The sequence below is a fragment of the Cololabis saira genome, chromosome 20 (assembly GCF_033807715.1).
Source record: "Cololabis saira isolate AMF1-May2022 chromosome 20, fColSai1.1, whole genome shotgun sequence".
NCBI lineage: Eukaryota > Metazoa > Chordata > Actinopteri > Beloniformes > Belonidae > Cololabis > Cololabis saira.
In genome coordinates, this window is record NC_084606.1 from 10,926,834 (window position 1) to 10,940,885 (window position 14,052).

The window sequence follows — 14,052 nt, forward strand, 5'->3', positions numbered from 1 at the left end:
TTATCTGGTCTACGCAGAAAGGCTCTTCTTTAATTAGCGAGAAATAAAATCTCAGATGAACGAACAGAGTCATCATTATTTATCTGATAAAAATGAAGCCAAAGACTAACTAAGTACCCCCCTTAATCACTTGTAGATCCACATTTAGCAGGAGGAACCATCAGGAGATGGTGGCACGGTGGGATCGGGTGTATTTTGTTGCTCAACTGAGGTTTTATTTGATGTCAAGACCACAATAATCTGCTTTTTGTCGACGGCGGTGAGCCCTGACTGTATGAGGACAGCAGTGGTGCACATCCAACAAACTCACGAGTCATCTTCATCCTCGTCCGTCTGCCAGCTGTTGCCAAAGTCGTTGCCGTTTCCCGCCAGGGAGCCATCTGGCTTTGCAAAGTCATTGTTGGGGTTTCCGTCGTAGTCGCCGCAGAGACCGCACATCTGGTCATAGTAGGAGCTGCAGGAGAGAAAACACCGCAAAGGTGAGCGCCGGCGAATCTAGAAGGTTCCTCGTGTCAACCAGGACGCAGTCAGCTGCTCAGATCATCATCAGGACTTTACGTCCCACATTTAACTTCTGTACTGTCATGGAAAAATTCAAACATTATATACTTTCTAACAAAAGGTTAACAGCTGGGTAGAGCAGGATAGTGGGGGGGGGGGGGGGGATCAACAGCTGTGTAAATGCAAAATACTAACAAAAGGCCAGCTGCGAGAAAGGAACTGGAAGTGGGGGATATAGAAGATGTAGATGCAGATGAAATATATTTCTCTTCCAGCTCTCGGTGAAGGCGGACGCTTTTCTGCTCCTCTCCCTTCTTATCTGCCCTGCTATTGCTTTTGTCCTGTCTCGTCCTCAGAGCCTCTCTTTTTCACTCCTCCGAAATTCTACAATCATGGAATTGATTAACTGGTCTTGAACAGAATCGCAGGCTGGCGGCGGTCTTTGAGCTCATTGGCAAGATGGATAAGACCTTGGAGAAGTTGGAAGCTCGGCTTGGCGGGAATTGATCACAAATTCGTCTGTTTGGAGTCGCCATTGATGAACCAGAGACTGAAGGCAGACGTAAAATGACTGAGTCTGTCTGTTCTTTGCAATATAATTGTTGATTTTATAATCTGGCCTTGACAGAGCGGTTTGGCCGACCGCTCCAGTCCCAATCTCCCTGGTGGAATGTAAACAAGTGGCTCTGCCCCCACTAGCCCTCACCTCTCCCAGGAACATCTGTGGACCTGTTTCAGAACTGACTGAGCCGCCTGATAACATCAAGGACATTGGCTGAGGAGCAGCTCTGAGCGAAGTTCACGGACTTACCGCTCACACACACACTTGCTGATAACCACATCTCCCTCATTCTCAACGCCTTCCTGGCTATAAGTCTTGTGATGTTGATGTTAAATTTGTCATGCTGCTTTCTGTGCTGAGGTGTTTTTTTTTGCACTTCCTCACTGTGTATTTATACACAGTGTGAAGATGCCTTTTTTCCCTCCTCCCTCCCCCATCCCCAATGTCATCCTTTCTCTGCTTTGTTCCGGTTTCGGGTCGCTGCTCATTGTGGTCGACCGGCCGGCAGCTGAGCGGATTTACTGTACTTGTATTGCTGCTTAGTTGTCCTTGAATTGCCCCTCTGGGATGATTAAAGTTTCTCTGAATCTGAATATGAATATCTTTTGTAATGTATGCCTTTCTTTAAAAGAACTAGCACCTTTGTGTCGGGTGCAGGGGGACACAGTGTCCTTTGAATGGTCTGTCAGGTTTTCCTGTCTTTTGTTCCACTAGCTTCCAATGATCTGCCAGGTCAGACCCATTCCCATATAAAAGAAGTCAAACAACATGTTGCGTCCGACTCAACTGTCCAGCCTGCTGCTGCACTTGACTCTCCTGATTGCGAATCAGTTAAAATAAACTTTGGTAATCTCAAGCTCACCGATGTTGTAGTTTAAATTCCAAAGTACCAGTACACTTGTAATGTTCCCGTTCTGTCGTCTCTGACCTCTCTGCACCGTTGGGATAATGACCCAGATAAAGGTTCTGCACCAACCTGGGGACTGAGATCTGGGCGTAATGGTTTCCATCCCAGCGGACCCGCAGGCCGAAGGTCGTCTGCAGGGTGACGTACTGACCGGCGAGGGTGAGGGTCACCAGGGGGGACGGGGAGTGGGGGAGGGCCACACGCACGCCATTCACCTGCAGAGAAACAAGGCGTGAGCACGGAGACGGAGCTGGTACGTCTTCAGACCCGTCCAGAGAGACCAGAGTGGACGGTGGACGATGGACGCCAAGAGACCGGCCAGCTACCAGCGTTACAACATGTAGAAACTCATTGCTGTGGTGCATTCTGGGAATTCATTCACATGTGAGAAATAACAAGAACAATCTAGTGAGTGATGTAAGAGTATACTTGTCAAGTCTCCCGTTTTGGCCGGGAAACTATCGTATTTCACCCGTCTTTCCCGCCATCTTAGTATTTTCTCGTAAATTTCTCGTTTTATAATATAATCATTTTTGAAAAGCATTATTGTGCCTCTCCAAACTGAATTGTCACTAGCCTCGCAAGAACTGCCTCCTTCTGTAGTCTGGGTGGCAGTTTTCCCGAGGTTAGTAGCAACAACGGGAACAAACTCTGAACAACAAATCAGAGAGATGGATGGATGTAACAAGAGAGAAGACTTCAGCCAAAAAAGCGAAGACTTAATCTAAATATCTCTAAAAATGGCATAGAAAACTCACTTCCTAAAGAGTAGCAGGATGGGGCTCAGTTACGCTTCTGAAAGATGAGTACCGTATTTTCTGGACTATAAGCTGCACCTGTATATAAGCCGCATCCGCTCTATTTAAAAAAAAAGATATGCAAGCCGCAGATATTTATGTTGTTAGATTAGACATTTACTACATGTACAGAAGGATTTTGAACTGTAAATGATGTACATGTTTGTACCTAAATAGATCCTTTCCTAAAAGTGTCTTTTAACACGGCAGCAACTTTGCTGATTAAAACTGGACAGAACCAAGAGAAAATAACCAGTATTTATTTATCTATTTATCTGTTTGAAATCTGCTTCTACCTACTTCTATCTGCTAAAGAAGAAGTAGCATATTCTTCTTTGCATTTATTTTGTCTTAGTTTTGATTCTAATTCCGGTTAGAGCGCCCGAGCGGTGGAAGAAAAATCCACAGAATAGCCGCACCTTTGTATAAGCCGCATGGTTCAAAACCTATGAAAAAAGTAGCGGCTTATAGTCCAGAAAATATGGTAATCTTTTCACCGTAATGTCTCACTGAAGGTTTATGAAACGTGGAAAATTCAACACTGACCAGAGTTCTCCTGGACTTCATCAGGGTCACGGTGACGTGATCCACGGTGACGTAGAGTTTCTTCAGGTAGGACACGCCAGACACGCCCCTCTCCTCGTTCTTCCCCTCCACGGAGAACCAGGGCCCTGCAACGGAGCATGAAGGTGTTCTATTTGATTTCATTTCTATGTATTTATGTCTGAGAATGATGGTGATTTAGTTATTCTCTGTGTTGTTTGTGACTGAGGGAGTTGTGTCTATTATTGTTTTGTTTGTCATGTATAATGTATGTCTCTTATGTATTAAATGTTAATTTGTTTGTTGTGTGTATGTCGGACCACAGGAAGAATAGCTAATGCTGTTGCTAATGCTAATGGGGATCCTAAATAAAAAAAACAAACAAGAAGTTGGGACTGAATTCAAATAAAAAAACAGAGTCACAAATGTTTTCCGCCCGCTGGTATGCACCTGGACGGGCTCTAAAGCCTTTCCTCAGGTTTGGTCTTGCCCAAAGTCCTGGAACAGAGAAACCTGACTGAATGTCTGAACGTGCTCCTACCTGAGTTGTTCCTGCATGTTCTGGCAAGTGTGTAGGTGCACGTTCCCATGAAGGTGAAGAACTTCTTGTCAAAGGTGTTGTAGTGAGGATCTCCAGAGACCACGCAGTCTTGAGAACCTGCAGGAGAAGACCAGAATCCTGAGTGAACCAGGAGTGTCTCAGCGAAACAGTGATACAAAACCACGAGAAAAGATTCCTGAATTAAAGCATGATGTATCTAATCAAAGCCATATTTAACTCATTAAAGCCTGATTTAACTAGAAAAAGCCATCTTTAACTCATTAAAGCCAGACTTAACAAAAAAAAGCTTGATTTAACTACAGAAAGCCTGATTTAACTCATTAAAGCCTGATCATTCTTATGGTGGACTTTAAAGGAGACTGGAAGGACAAGTCTGTCCGTGACTTGGTCAACGTGGATGAGAGCATACCGGTGGGATAGCAGCCCAACTCTCCGTCCTGGAGTTTACAGTGGTGCAAGGGCGGGCAGTCGTGGGCCCGACAGGTGACGAAGGGGGCATCACACGTGCACTTCAGCTTACAGTCCTCCACATAAAATTCCTCCCCAGGCTAAAAGACAGACACACAGGGGACAGTCAGGAATCCATTGGTGGAATTCATCCACAAGTCCCAACAAAAACAACAATACATGAATAAAAATAGATGAAATGTGTGGCATTTTCGAGTCTGAATGAGTTGGAGAAGCTGTACAGTAAATCAGGAAATGTTCACTTGAACCTTCTGCATAAGAACTAAGAGCTGAAATGAGGACTAAAAGCTGAAACAAGGACTAAAAGCTGAAACAAGGACTAAAAGCTGAAACAAGGACTAAAAGCTGAAGCGAGGACTAACAGAGCTGAAACGAGGACTAGCAGAGCTGAAACAAGGACTAGCGAGTACGGGGGGCAGGATGGTGAGATAAACCTGGTAATACCTTATAATACTGGCCGTTGGTGTGTTTGCAGCCACAGGAGTTCTTCTTGACACATTTGCCGGCGCTGAGGACATAGCCGGGGTCGCAGACACAAGACTCGGAGCAGGGCCCACCGCAGGACGGGGGTTTTCCAGAACACGTCTCCTGGCAGGGGTCTGCACAGGGCTCATAGTGGCTGTTGGAGGGGCATTTCAGTGCTGGTGGGGGTCGTAAAAGATGCTGATGTTAGTGACAGGGTGGAATAAAACAAGAGGTACCGACTGATTCATGGTGATTATTTCAAACACTTCTTCATCTAACCAACCCCAATCAAAACCATTTGGTCTCCCAAAACTCACGGCAAAATGTTTCGTTCCTCCAGGTTCCGATGTTGACTCCACGGTCCTGGCATTCATTGACGTAGGCTTCAATGGCTTCACACAGAATGGGCCTGGCTCCGTCCAGCTCACACAGGTCAAAGACACAGTCTCGGAAGTAATTCTGGAGACAAGAGCAGTTTTTTTGAGTTACAATCTGTAATTCTGTCTCCTTGGGTCATTGCTGTAGACAACACCAAACTCGTGGAACACCTACACAAGACATATGTCAATGGATAGAATTTTTGGCAACGGCCCTGGTTTTACGTCATTGTATGTTATTGGAGATTACATAAAACCGGAGTAATTAAGGTTGTGTTTCAGTCCTTGGAGCTTTTTGACTTTCAAGTGGAACAAACAAAAAAATACTGTAAATCAAGATTTGCGCAAATACAATCTGTAAAGTTTGGCGGACAAACTCATTCTCACTAACAATCAATCTTTCACTAACAATGCCTCACAAAAATGTTTCAGATGCTTCATCTCAATGGAGAGGACATTCTGCATGAGTGTGAACCTTAGCATGTGCATGGACGTACATTAGGGTTGACTTTGGGATGGCAAACGGCGAAGGGGCCTTTTTTGTCCAGCAGCATGCCACAGTGTCCTGCGTTCTCGTACACTTCCTGCTCTTCTTCATCACATCCAGGAATGGTGGTGTTTGGTTTCTTATTACACCTGCAAGTACAGGTATCAGCTTCAACAAGGTGCACAGATTACTCACTCTTCACTAATGCTGGACTTCCCCTTAACACTTATTCAAAAACTGTTTTATGCCATTTTTAGTGAGCTAACGCTTTTAGTGCCATGAATGCTTTTACATTTCCATTCTACAAGTAAAAAGAAAAATGATTGTCCTGTAGCATCTACTTATAGTTGATAATCTGGATTTAAATCCACCTTAGCTCTACTACTCAGTCGTAATGAATGTAAACAATTTAAAAACCCAAATGATGAGAATCTAAAGAGTTTTGAGTTCAAATGGATTTAACATAAACCCACAGAGGAAGTAGCAATATTAGAATAAAATGCTGTCTTAAGTCCATTTGCTTTGCTTCTATGTCAAACCAATCCCCTGCCAAACGTCAGACGTAGGACTGTCGCCAGGTTGGAGTGCTTTTATCTGTTCAGTACTCACTCTGGATCTGTGTTCCAGCTGTGTCCGAACTCATTGGGGCTGGTCGTCAAGGCTCCATCTGGCTTGCGGAAGTCATCCTTAGCATTTCCATCATAGTCTCCACACAGTCCACACAGCTTGTTCTGGTAGCTGCAGACCACAAAACAATTGGAGTTGAAAAGAGAAGCGCGTGTGCTTTCCTTTCACATAACAGCATCTTTCTCTGTACATAAGAGTTTATGACTTGTTCTACCAGTTTACAATGTATCTTCCCCGCATTGACCATTTCTCCGGTAATGGCAGTAAGGCGTGTTGCCCCTCACTTACTCTTTGATCACTTTGATGTCCATGAAGTGGTTTCCATCGTAGCGAACGGTCACGCCAAAGTTCATGGACACGGTGTAATGTTTTCCTGATTTGAACACAGAAACACCAGCAGCCGGACTCACCGGGATGTTGACATTGGTCCCGTTCACCTGAAAATCAGATGTGGAATTTATAATGAGCAACGACTGAGGATGCATTACCATACGGAGCTCTACTTTCGTAGAAGTAACTGAAAGTAACAGTTAGTTTTCACAGTTTCTTATCTCTTACTTGCACAGTGCCTCCTTTCAGAATGGAGATCTTCACCATGTGGACAAACACATGCACAGCCTTCAGGTAGGAGATGGTGGGCCTGTTGAAGCGATTTTCGTTGTCGGCATGGACCTCGAAGTACGGCAGAGATGTGTCATTGCAGAGTTTGGACATCAGATAGCTGCAGTTTCCCATGAAGTTATATTTGCGTTTGTCGAAGCTGGTGTAGTGAGGATCACCAGACGCTATGCATGTGGATGTACCTGAGGAGATAGCCGATGGCAATGCATGCATTATGCATTTTGTCATAAGGTGTGGGGAGGATACGGATAGGAACTATTCTTATGAGACCCTGGTAGTGCTTTACTTTCGACTAATCTATCATGAAGCTATGCCTCTGTTCGCATCACCGCTCACAAAGGTACCTCCAATGTCCAAACCAAGCAGCCTTTGTGAGCAGCAAGGAAGCTTGCCATGTCCTAAGTCAGGGGTGTCCAAAGTCGGTCCTTGAGGGCCGGTGTCCTGCAGGTTTTAGATGTTTCCCTGCTTCAGCACACCGTGATAAAAGTAGCTGTCTCACCAACAGAGTTGTCCAGACCTTGATGGCAAACTGGTGATGACCAGTAATTTGAATCAGGTGTGTTGATGCAAGGAGACATCTAAAACATGCAGGACACTGGCCCTCAAGGACCGACTTTGGACACCCCTGTCCTAAGTGCTCCCACCTTTGTGAATGATCCAAAGTTAGATCCGTGTGGAAACAGAGTAAGCAATGAATTCCAGACATCCTTCACTCGAGAGACACTTCCCTCCCGACTGCAATTGTTCCTTAGTTAGATGGGAGATGTAATACTTCCTATTCTGACTTGGGCATCCTTCCAGATGGGCATGCCCTCAAAAACAGGACAGTAGATCACCTAGGAAGCATCTGTATCAGCTTCCTAGACCATCTGATATAACTTGTTTCAATGGGACAGGTCTGATACGTAGATGTCTGACTTCAGCTGCTCTACAAAGGAAACTCAGTCTGGCTGCTTGTATGCTCAGTTTTCCCCTGATTTCTGTTCTACATTATCAGAGACTCAAATATCTTGCTTGTGGCTGCAAGCTAGTCCGCACATAAACGTGCGCAATCATGAGCTTTTTCCAAGGCTGAAATTATGTGTAAAAGTAAAACACTTCTATAACCACTGAACATTGTTCTAGACGTTACAAATATTCAGACACACACTCATGCTAAACATCTTGTGTGTAAGTACTCAAATCACATCATGTTGCACCTTTGTCTGAATCATACGATGGTGAACATATCAGGAACCGAGTGAGGGTTCTGTCTTGTCCAAGGACAATATGACACAGGGGAGTTTTGGATTGAGGTCCTCAATATTCCAGTTAGACAGCTAGTAAGACTTCTGATCCCTATCCCCGGATGGTCAAATCAAGTCTCAATAGGAATCATACCCTTGTGCCCTCCTCTACTATCTTCATGTGGCCCCAAAGTTGATATATCAACCAGAACTTCCATGAAATATCCAGTCTTTAATTAGGGACAAGTATTGTTACTTTCCAGTCTGGAGTGCTTTAACCCACTCAAATTTTAATCCATGTCCCCACCCACCACCAGCATGGCCACAAAGTTCTTCTGGAGGTGAGACTGGAGGAACCCACGGACAGGGACCAAAGCCCAATATCCCAAATTTTCCTCATTCCTGCAACTTGCTTGGGGTTTACCCGGTCTGTGAGGCAATCTCCTTCTCTCCTGATGGCCAAAACTTGGCCATCAGTATTGCCTTCAAGCTTTTTGTTTGAAAAAAAAAAGATGTGATCTCTTTTAAGACATTAGCTCAAATGAAAAGCACATCCAGCCTCAATTATTAAAGTGTGATATAGCTATTAATTACAGTTCTTATCTGTTTTGCCTTCAGATGTGGATGGAAAGTTGCTGAAATAATGATAATTACCTTTAGGATAACACCCTGAGACACCACTAACTTCTCGGCACTCTTCAGTGGGATCACAAGAGTTATCAACACATTGCAGGGTGAAGTTTCCTGCACAGCGACACAGCTTTGAGCAGCCATCTCCAAATACGATCTCACCAGGCTGAAACAAAATTGAAAAAAAGAACAATGATAAGAGCAATGACACTGGAATGCTACTATGCGAGCAATCCAGATGAAATATGATTACGTGCTGAAGATGTGGGACCTATGGATACTTTGAAACCCAACCTTTAACTAAGAAATGCTTGCTACATCGCAACTAGAAATTCAGCAATGCTACGAAAAGGGGGGAGCCAGGACGCAAGGTCAGGGGGATATGTCATCATCCCCACTCTTGGAATATGGGTACCAAACTAAGATCAAGGCAGCACAAAGAGAAGAAAGCCAGATGTCCGAACAAAGGAAAGGTGCAATGAAGAAACAATTGCCTGAAAAAAAATATCACAAACTTTCTATCTGAGGCACTGGAAACTGAGAAACAAATATTCACAGGTTTGTCCACCTGACTGAGTAAGTACACATCTGAAGTTGAATCAAGAAGAATCAATAGGATGTTCTTCACTCGGCCAACCAAGGTGTACACTTAGTGGCAGAGTAATAACATGAGAATCAATTAACCCAAGGCAGAGAATATGGAATACTGGAAAAGTATAGCCTATGGGTGAGGGAGGAAAAACATAACACCAATGCCCCATGATTAATAGATCTAAGAGCTCAGAAGGGAATTGGCAGGGATACCAGAGGAGCCAAGTACAATCTACTGGTTGACGGGACAGTTGCCAAGGACTGCAAGATGTAGCAAACCAATCTGTACACAGCCTGGTTCGACTACAAGAAAGCCCAACACTCAATGCTGTGTTCCTGGATACTGGAATGTTTTGAATTGTACAACATCAACAGGACAACTCTAAGTCAGCTGCACAAGTCACCATAACGTGCAGCATATACCAAGGAGATGCTCTAGCCAGATCATCAGAAAGAGTGACTATGGATACTGGTTCAGAAGTGAGGCAATGATCAAGAGCAATGAGCAAGACATCCACTCACTGATCCATCTCACGAGAATATACAGCTGAGATATCATAATGTCATCTGGGCTGGATAAATACGCTCTGATGTTGTCCAAGAGGGGCGAGATGATCACTACTAAGGGGGTTGAGTTGGCCAAGGCAAAGTACCTGAAAAGAGTCAGGCAGATCCTGAAGAGCCAACTGAATGGAAAGAACAAAGTCAAGCCCATCAACATGTATTTCCTAACACTACTAAGGTACAGCACCTTAATACTGGCAGGCCACAGGAAGAGATGGACACCACTGATACCAAGACAAGGAAGCTCCTCACAATGTCAGAGAAATTCATCTCAAGCCCAACACCATGAGGCTTTACATGAAGTGGAAAGAGAGAGGCCATGGATTAGTGAGCATCAAAGCCCCCATCCAGGATAAAATAAGTGAAACTGGTGATGGCTAACCAACTGGACAGAGTGCTGGTTGATAAACTCCATAAGAGCAACGTTGATTGAGGGGGCAATCCCAAGTGACAGCCAATATTAGGAAGAAGGAACACAAGAAAATGGAGAAGTACCAGGGGTTGAAGGAAGAGATATAGAAGACCTGGGAGGTGAAGGCAGCAGTGGTGCCGATAAATGTTGGAGCACTTGGAGCTGTGTCCTCCGAGCTGGGAGAGTGGCTCCAGCAGATCCCAGGAAGATCAGAGATCTCGGTCTAGAAGAGCACTGCGACAACACTGCACAGAACCCGCAGGGTCCCCAACCTCCGGAAAAGGACCCAAGCTTGAAGGGGGCACCACCCACAAAGGAATGGCTGAGAGTGGAGTTTCTTGGTTTTGATTTTAATATTTACAAACAGGCATTTATTTATATAGGAACACAAATTACCACATCTGACCTCATAATAGTTATTGTGGTCATCCAGACAGCCACACTGGTCCACCGGTACACAGCGCCGTCCTTTGAAGAGAAACCCTGGTTTGCAGAAGCAGCCACTGATACAGGAGCCAGTACAGTTGGTGGAAGGGTCTTTGCAGGTAGGAATACAAGCTGGACCACAGTCTATATAATCTGCATTTGGAGGACAGGGTTCTGTACAAGAAGAAAAATGTCAGATGAAAAAATAAGGAGAAGATACGTATAAGAAAGAAAAAAATGACTGAATGTAATATAAATAAAAACTGGAAGAATTATGGACATGTCATACTGGGAGCCTTTGTTGTAGTTGGTCTTGGCGTTGTTGGTCTTGGCGTTGTTGGTCTTGGTGTAGTTGGTTTTGGTGTGGTTGGTTTTGGTGTGGTTGGTTTTGGTGTGGTTGGTCCATGGGTTGGTGGTTTTGGAGAGGTTGGTTTGACTGTGGTTGGTGCAGGGGTTGGTGGTTTGGGAGTGGTTGGTACAAGGAACAAAGTCGATGGAAAAAACATAAAATATTTTGTGCAAAGAAATAAAAGTTCAAATAGATAAAATGAGTTATTTTATGAGGTTTTCTGTATCTTCCCACCCGACATTCATAAGTTTGTTTGGGGAACCTAGAAGCTGACGGCCGAGTGCTGAGGTGTGGGTGTGTTTGTTGGTGTGGCACCTACCCAGGCTGACGCACTCGTACTGCCCATCCTGCAGCTGGCAGCTCTCCGTGGTGGGGTTGCAGCTGGTGTTGTGACAGCGGATCACACCTCCACCGAGACACTCGCACTTCTGTCCACAGCCCGCCAGGTACCAGTCGTCGCCCATCTGAGCAACACACAAGCAGCACCGGTCACAGACACAGCTGACCCAGGCCGGTTCCTGAGCTCTCACCAGACACGGTGAATAACACGGTAGTTATGCGTCTGAGGTCATGTTTCTCTGAAACCTCTGCACCAGAGCTGTTCAGGGACCTTCAGGGTTCATCAGGCGTTATCTCCTGTGGTCACGTCAGAGTTTGACGTGAAAGTGACGTGACGGGAGACACTGCTAAACTCTCTTAAAGGCCTTGGCACTTACAGGGTGGTAGCTCCCACTGGTGTCCACACAGCCGCAGTCCTTCAGGGCCACACATTTGTCGTCACTGAGGATGAATCCTGGGTCACACGCACAACCCTCCACGCACACGTTCTCGCAGCCCGGCGGGCCGACCACGCCCAGGCACGTCTCGGGACAGGCGCTCACGCACAGCGAGTAGGAGCTGTTGGGCGGACAGGCCAGAGCTGCAGGGGGACAGGACAGAAGGATGGGTGGGGGGGTGAGGGGGAAAGTCAGGTTTATGGTCCTTTGTCCTGCACTGAGACACTGAGACCAACTTCAACCCACAAGATGTCCGCCAGGGACACTTGGACCACCGGGACACTTACGGCAGAAGTCTGGAGTCCTCCACTGGTGGACCTTGGCTCCAGCGCTGTGGCAGGCATCGGTGTAGGCCTGCAGCTGGTCACACAGCACCGACTGCTGCCCGCTGAACCGGCACATGTCGAACACGCAGCTCTGGAAGAATGGTGTGGGATCCACCACGGAGATGCATTCCCTGTGGAAGAGAACATGTCTGGTCGTGAGGGACCACCAACACGACTACAACTACTAGACCCTGACAAGACTATTAACCAGGTGACGTGGAGTTGGAAGGAGGCGCAGGTCTGAACCCAGACCCTAGTGGTCGGTACAGGAACCTTGGGTCTGGATCCAGACCCTAGTGGTCGGTAGAGGAACCTCGGGTCTGGATCTAGACCCTAGTGGTCGTAAGAGGAACCTCGAGTCTGGATCCAGACCCTATTGGTCGGTACAGGAACCTCGGGTCTGGATCCAGACCCTAGTGGTCGGTACAGGAACCTCGGGTCTGTTATTTGCTTCAAAGGGAACACCTGGATGGTTGCAGCTGGGTTCAGAACTGGGACCTGTGTGCCACTGCCCGCCTCTTTAGACCCGTGCGGTCAACAGCTGGTCTTCTCACCTGAAGGGTCCTGCAGGGTCCTTGATCTTTCCACACTTGTGTGGTTTCACCACCTCGGCCTCCAGGGAGGGGTCACAGTCTGTGTCCGGGTTTGTACCTGGGGTACACCTGAAACAGAGACGAAACGGTGACTCGTCCTACGAGAATGAAGACCCAAAATAAACCCAGTAAAATATTCCTGACTAGATTATCTGGTCTACGCAGAAAGGCTCTTCTTTAATTAGCGAGAAATAAAATCTCAGATGAACGAACAGAGTCATCATTATTTATCTGATAAAAATGAAGCCAAAGACTAACTAAGTACCCCCTTTAATCACTTGTAGATCCACATTTAGCAGGAGGAACCATCAGGAGATGGTGGCACGGTGGGATCAGTTGTAATGTGTTGCTCAACTGAGGTTTTATTTGATGTCAAGACCAAAATAATCTGCTTTTTGTCGGCGGCGGTGAGCCCTGACTCTATGAGGACAGCAGTGGTGCACATCCAACAAACTCACGAGTCATCTTCATCCTCGTCCGTCTGCCAGCTGTTGCCAAAGTCGTTGCCGTTTCCCGCGAGGGAGCCGTCTGGCTTCGCGAAGTCGTTGTTGGGGTTTCCGTCGTAGTCGCCGCAGAGACCGCACATCTGGTCATAGTAGGAGCTGCAGGAGAGAAAACAACGCAAAGGTGAGCGCCGGCGAATCTAGAAGGTTCCTCGTGTCAACCAGGACGCAGTCAGCTGTTCAGATCATCATCAGGACTTTACGTCCCACATTTAACTTCTGGAAAAATTCAAACATTATATACTTTCTAACAAAAGGTTAAGCACTGGGTAGAGCAGGATAGTGGGGGGGGGGGGAGGAATCAACAGCTGTGTAAATGCAAAATAGTAACAAAAGGCCAGCTGCGAGAAAGGAACTGGAAGTGGGGGATATAGAAGATGTAGATGCAGATGAAATATATTTCTCTTCCGGCTCTCGGTGAAGGCGGACGCTTTTCTGCTCCTCTCCCTTCTTATCTGCCCTGCTATTGCTTTTGTCCTGTCTCGTCCTCAGAGCCTCTCTTTTTCACTCCTCTGAAATTCTACAATCATGGAATTGATTAACTGGTCTCTCAGCACAATTGACCAAATTTTTGCAACGAAAAGTCAGGGGGTAAGGGAGCCCTCTTGTCATTTTTTGGGACATTTTTTGCTGGATACACAATGGATTCCTGGAAACATTGGAAGCCGTTGTGTTTGGCGATCCTGTCTGTCGAGGACATGGAAGATGCCTTCATAATTGGATTTATGATAGCAGGATT

General features: G+C 46.0%; 1 protein-coding gene across 1 annotated transcript in view; it reads right to left on the reverse strand.

Annotated features, from left to right (window-relative positions):
• zanl (zonadhesin, like) overlaps positions 1-14,052 on the reverse strand; it is a 63,820-nt gene that overhangs the window by 33,845 nt on the left and 15,923 nt on the right. The window contains exons 23-41 of the mRNA XM_061710706.1: positions 13,269-13,412; positions 12,772-12,879; positions 12,179-12,348; positions 11,832-12,034; positions 11,435-11,579; positions 11,056-11,202; positions 10,747-10,940; positions 8,798-8,939; positions 6,855-7,099; positions 6,585-6,733; positions 6,279-6,407; positions 5,680-5,818; positions 5,123-5,264; positions 4,785-4,981; positions 4,282-4,420; positions 3,852-3,968; positions 3,314-3,438; positions 2,040-2,185; positions 311-454 (exon numbers count right to left, since the gene is read on the reverse strand). Of these exons, the coding sequence (XP_061566690.1) occupies positions 311-454; positions 2,040-2,185; positions 3,314-3,438; positions 3,852-3,968; positions 4,282-4,420; positions 4,785-4,981; positions 5,123-5,264; positions 5,680-5,818; positions 6,279-6,407; positions 6,585-6,733; positions 6,855-7,099; positions 8,798-8,939; positions 10,747-10,940; positions 11,056-11,202; positions 11,435-11,579; positions 11,832-12,034; positions 12,179-12,348; positions 12,772-12,879; positions 13,269-13,412 (2,925 nt within the window). The remainder of the gene's footprint in view (positions 1-310; positions 455-2,039; positions 2,186-3,313; positions 3,439-3,851; positions 3,969-4,281; positions 4,421-4,784; positions 4,982-5,122; positions 5,265-5,679; positions 5,819-6,278; positions 6,408-6,584; positions 6,734-6,854; positions 7,100-8,797; positions 8,940-10,746; positions 10,941-11,055; positions 11,203-11,434; positions 11,580-11,831; positions 12,035-12,178; positions 12,349-12,771; positions 12,880-13,268; positions 13,413-14,052) is intronic.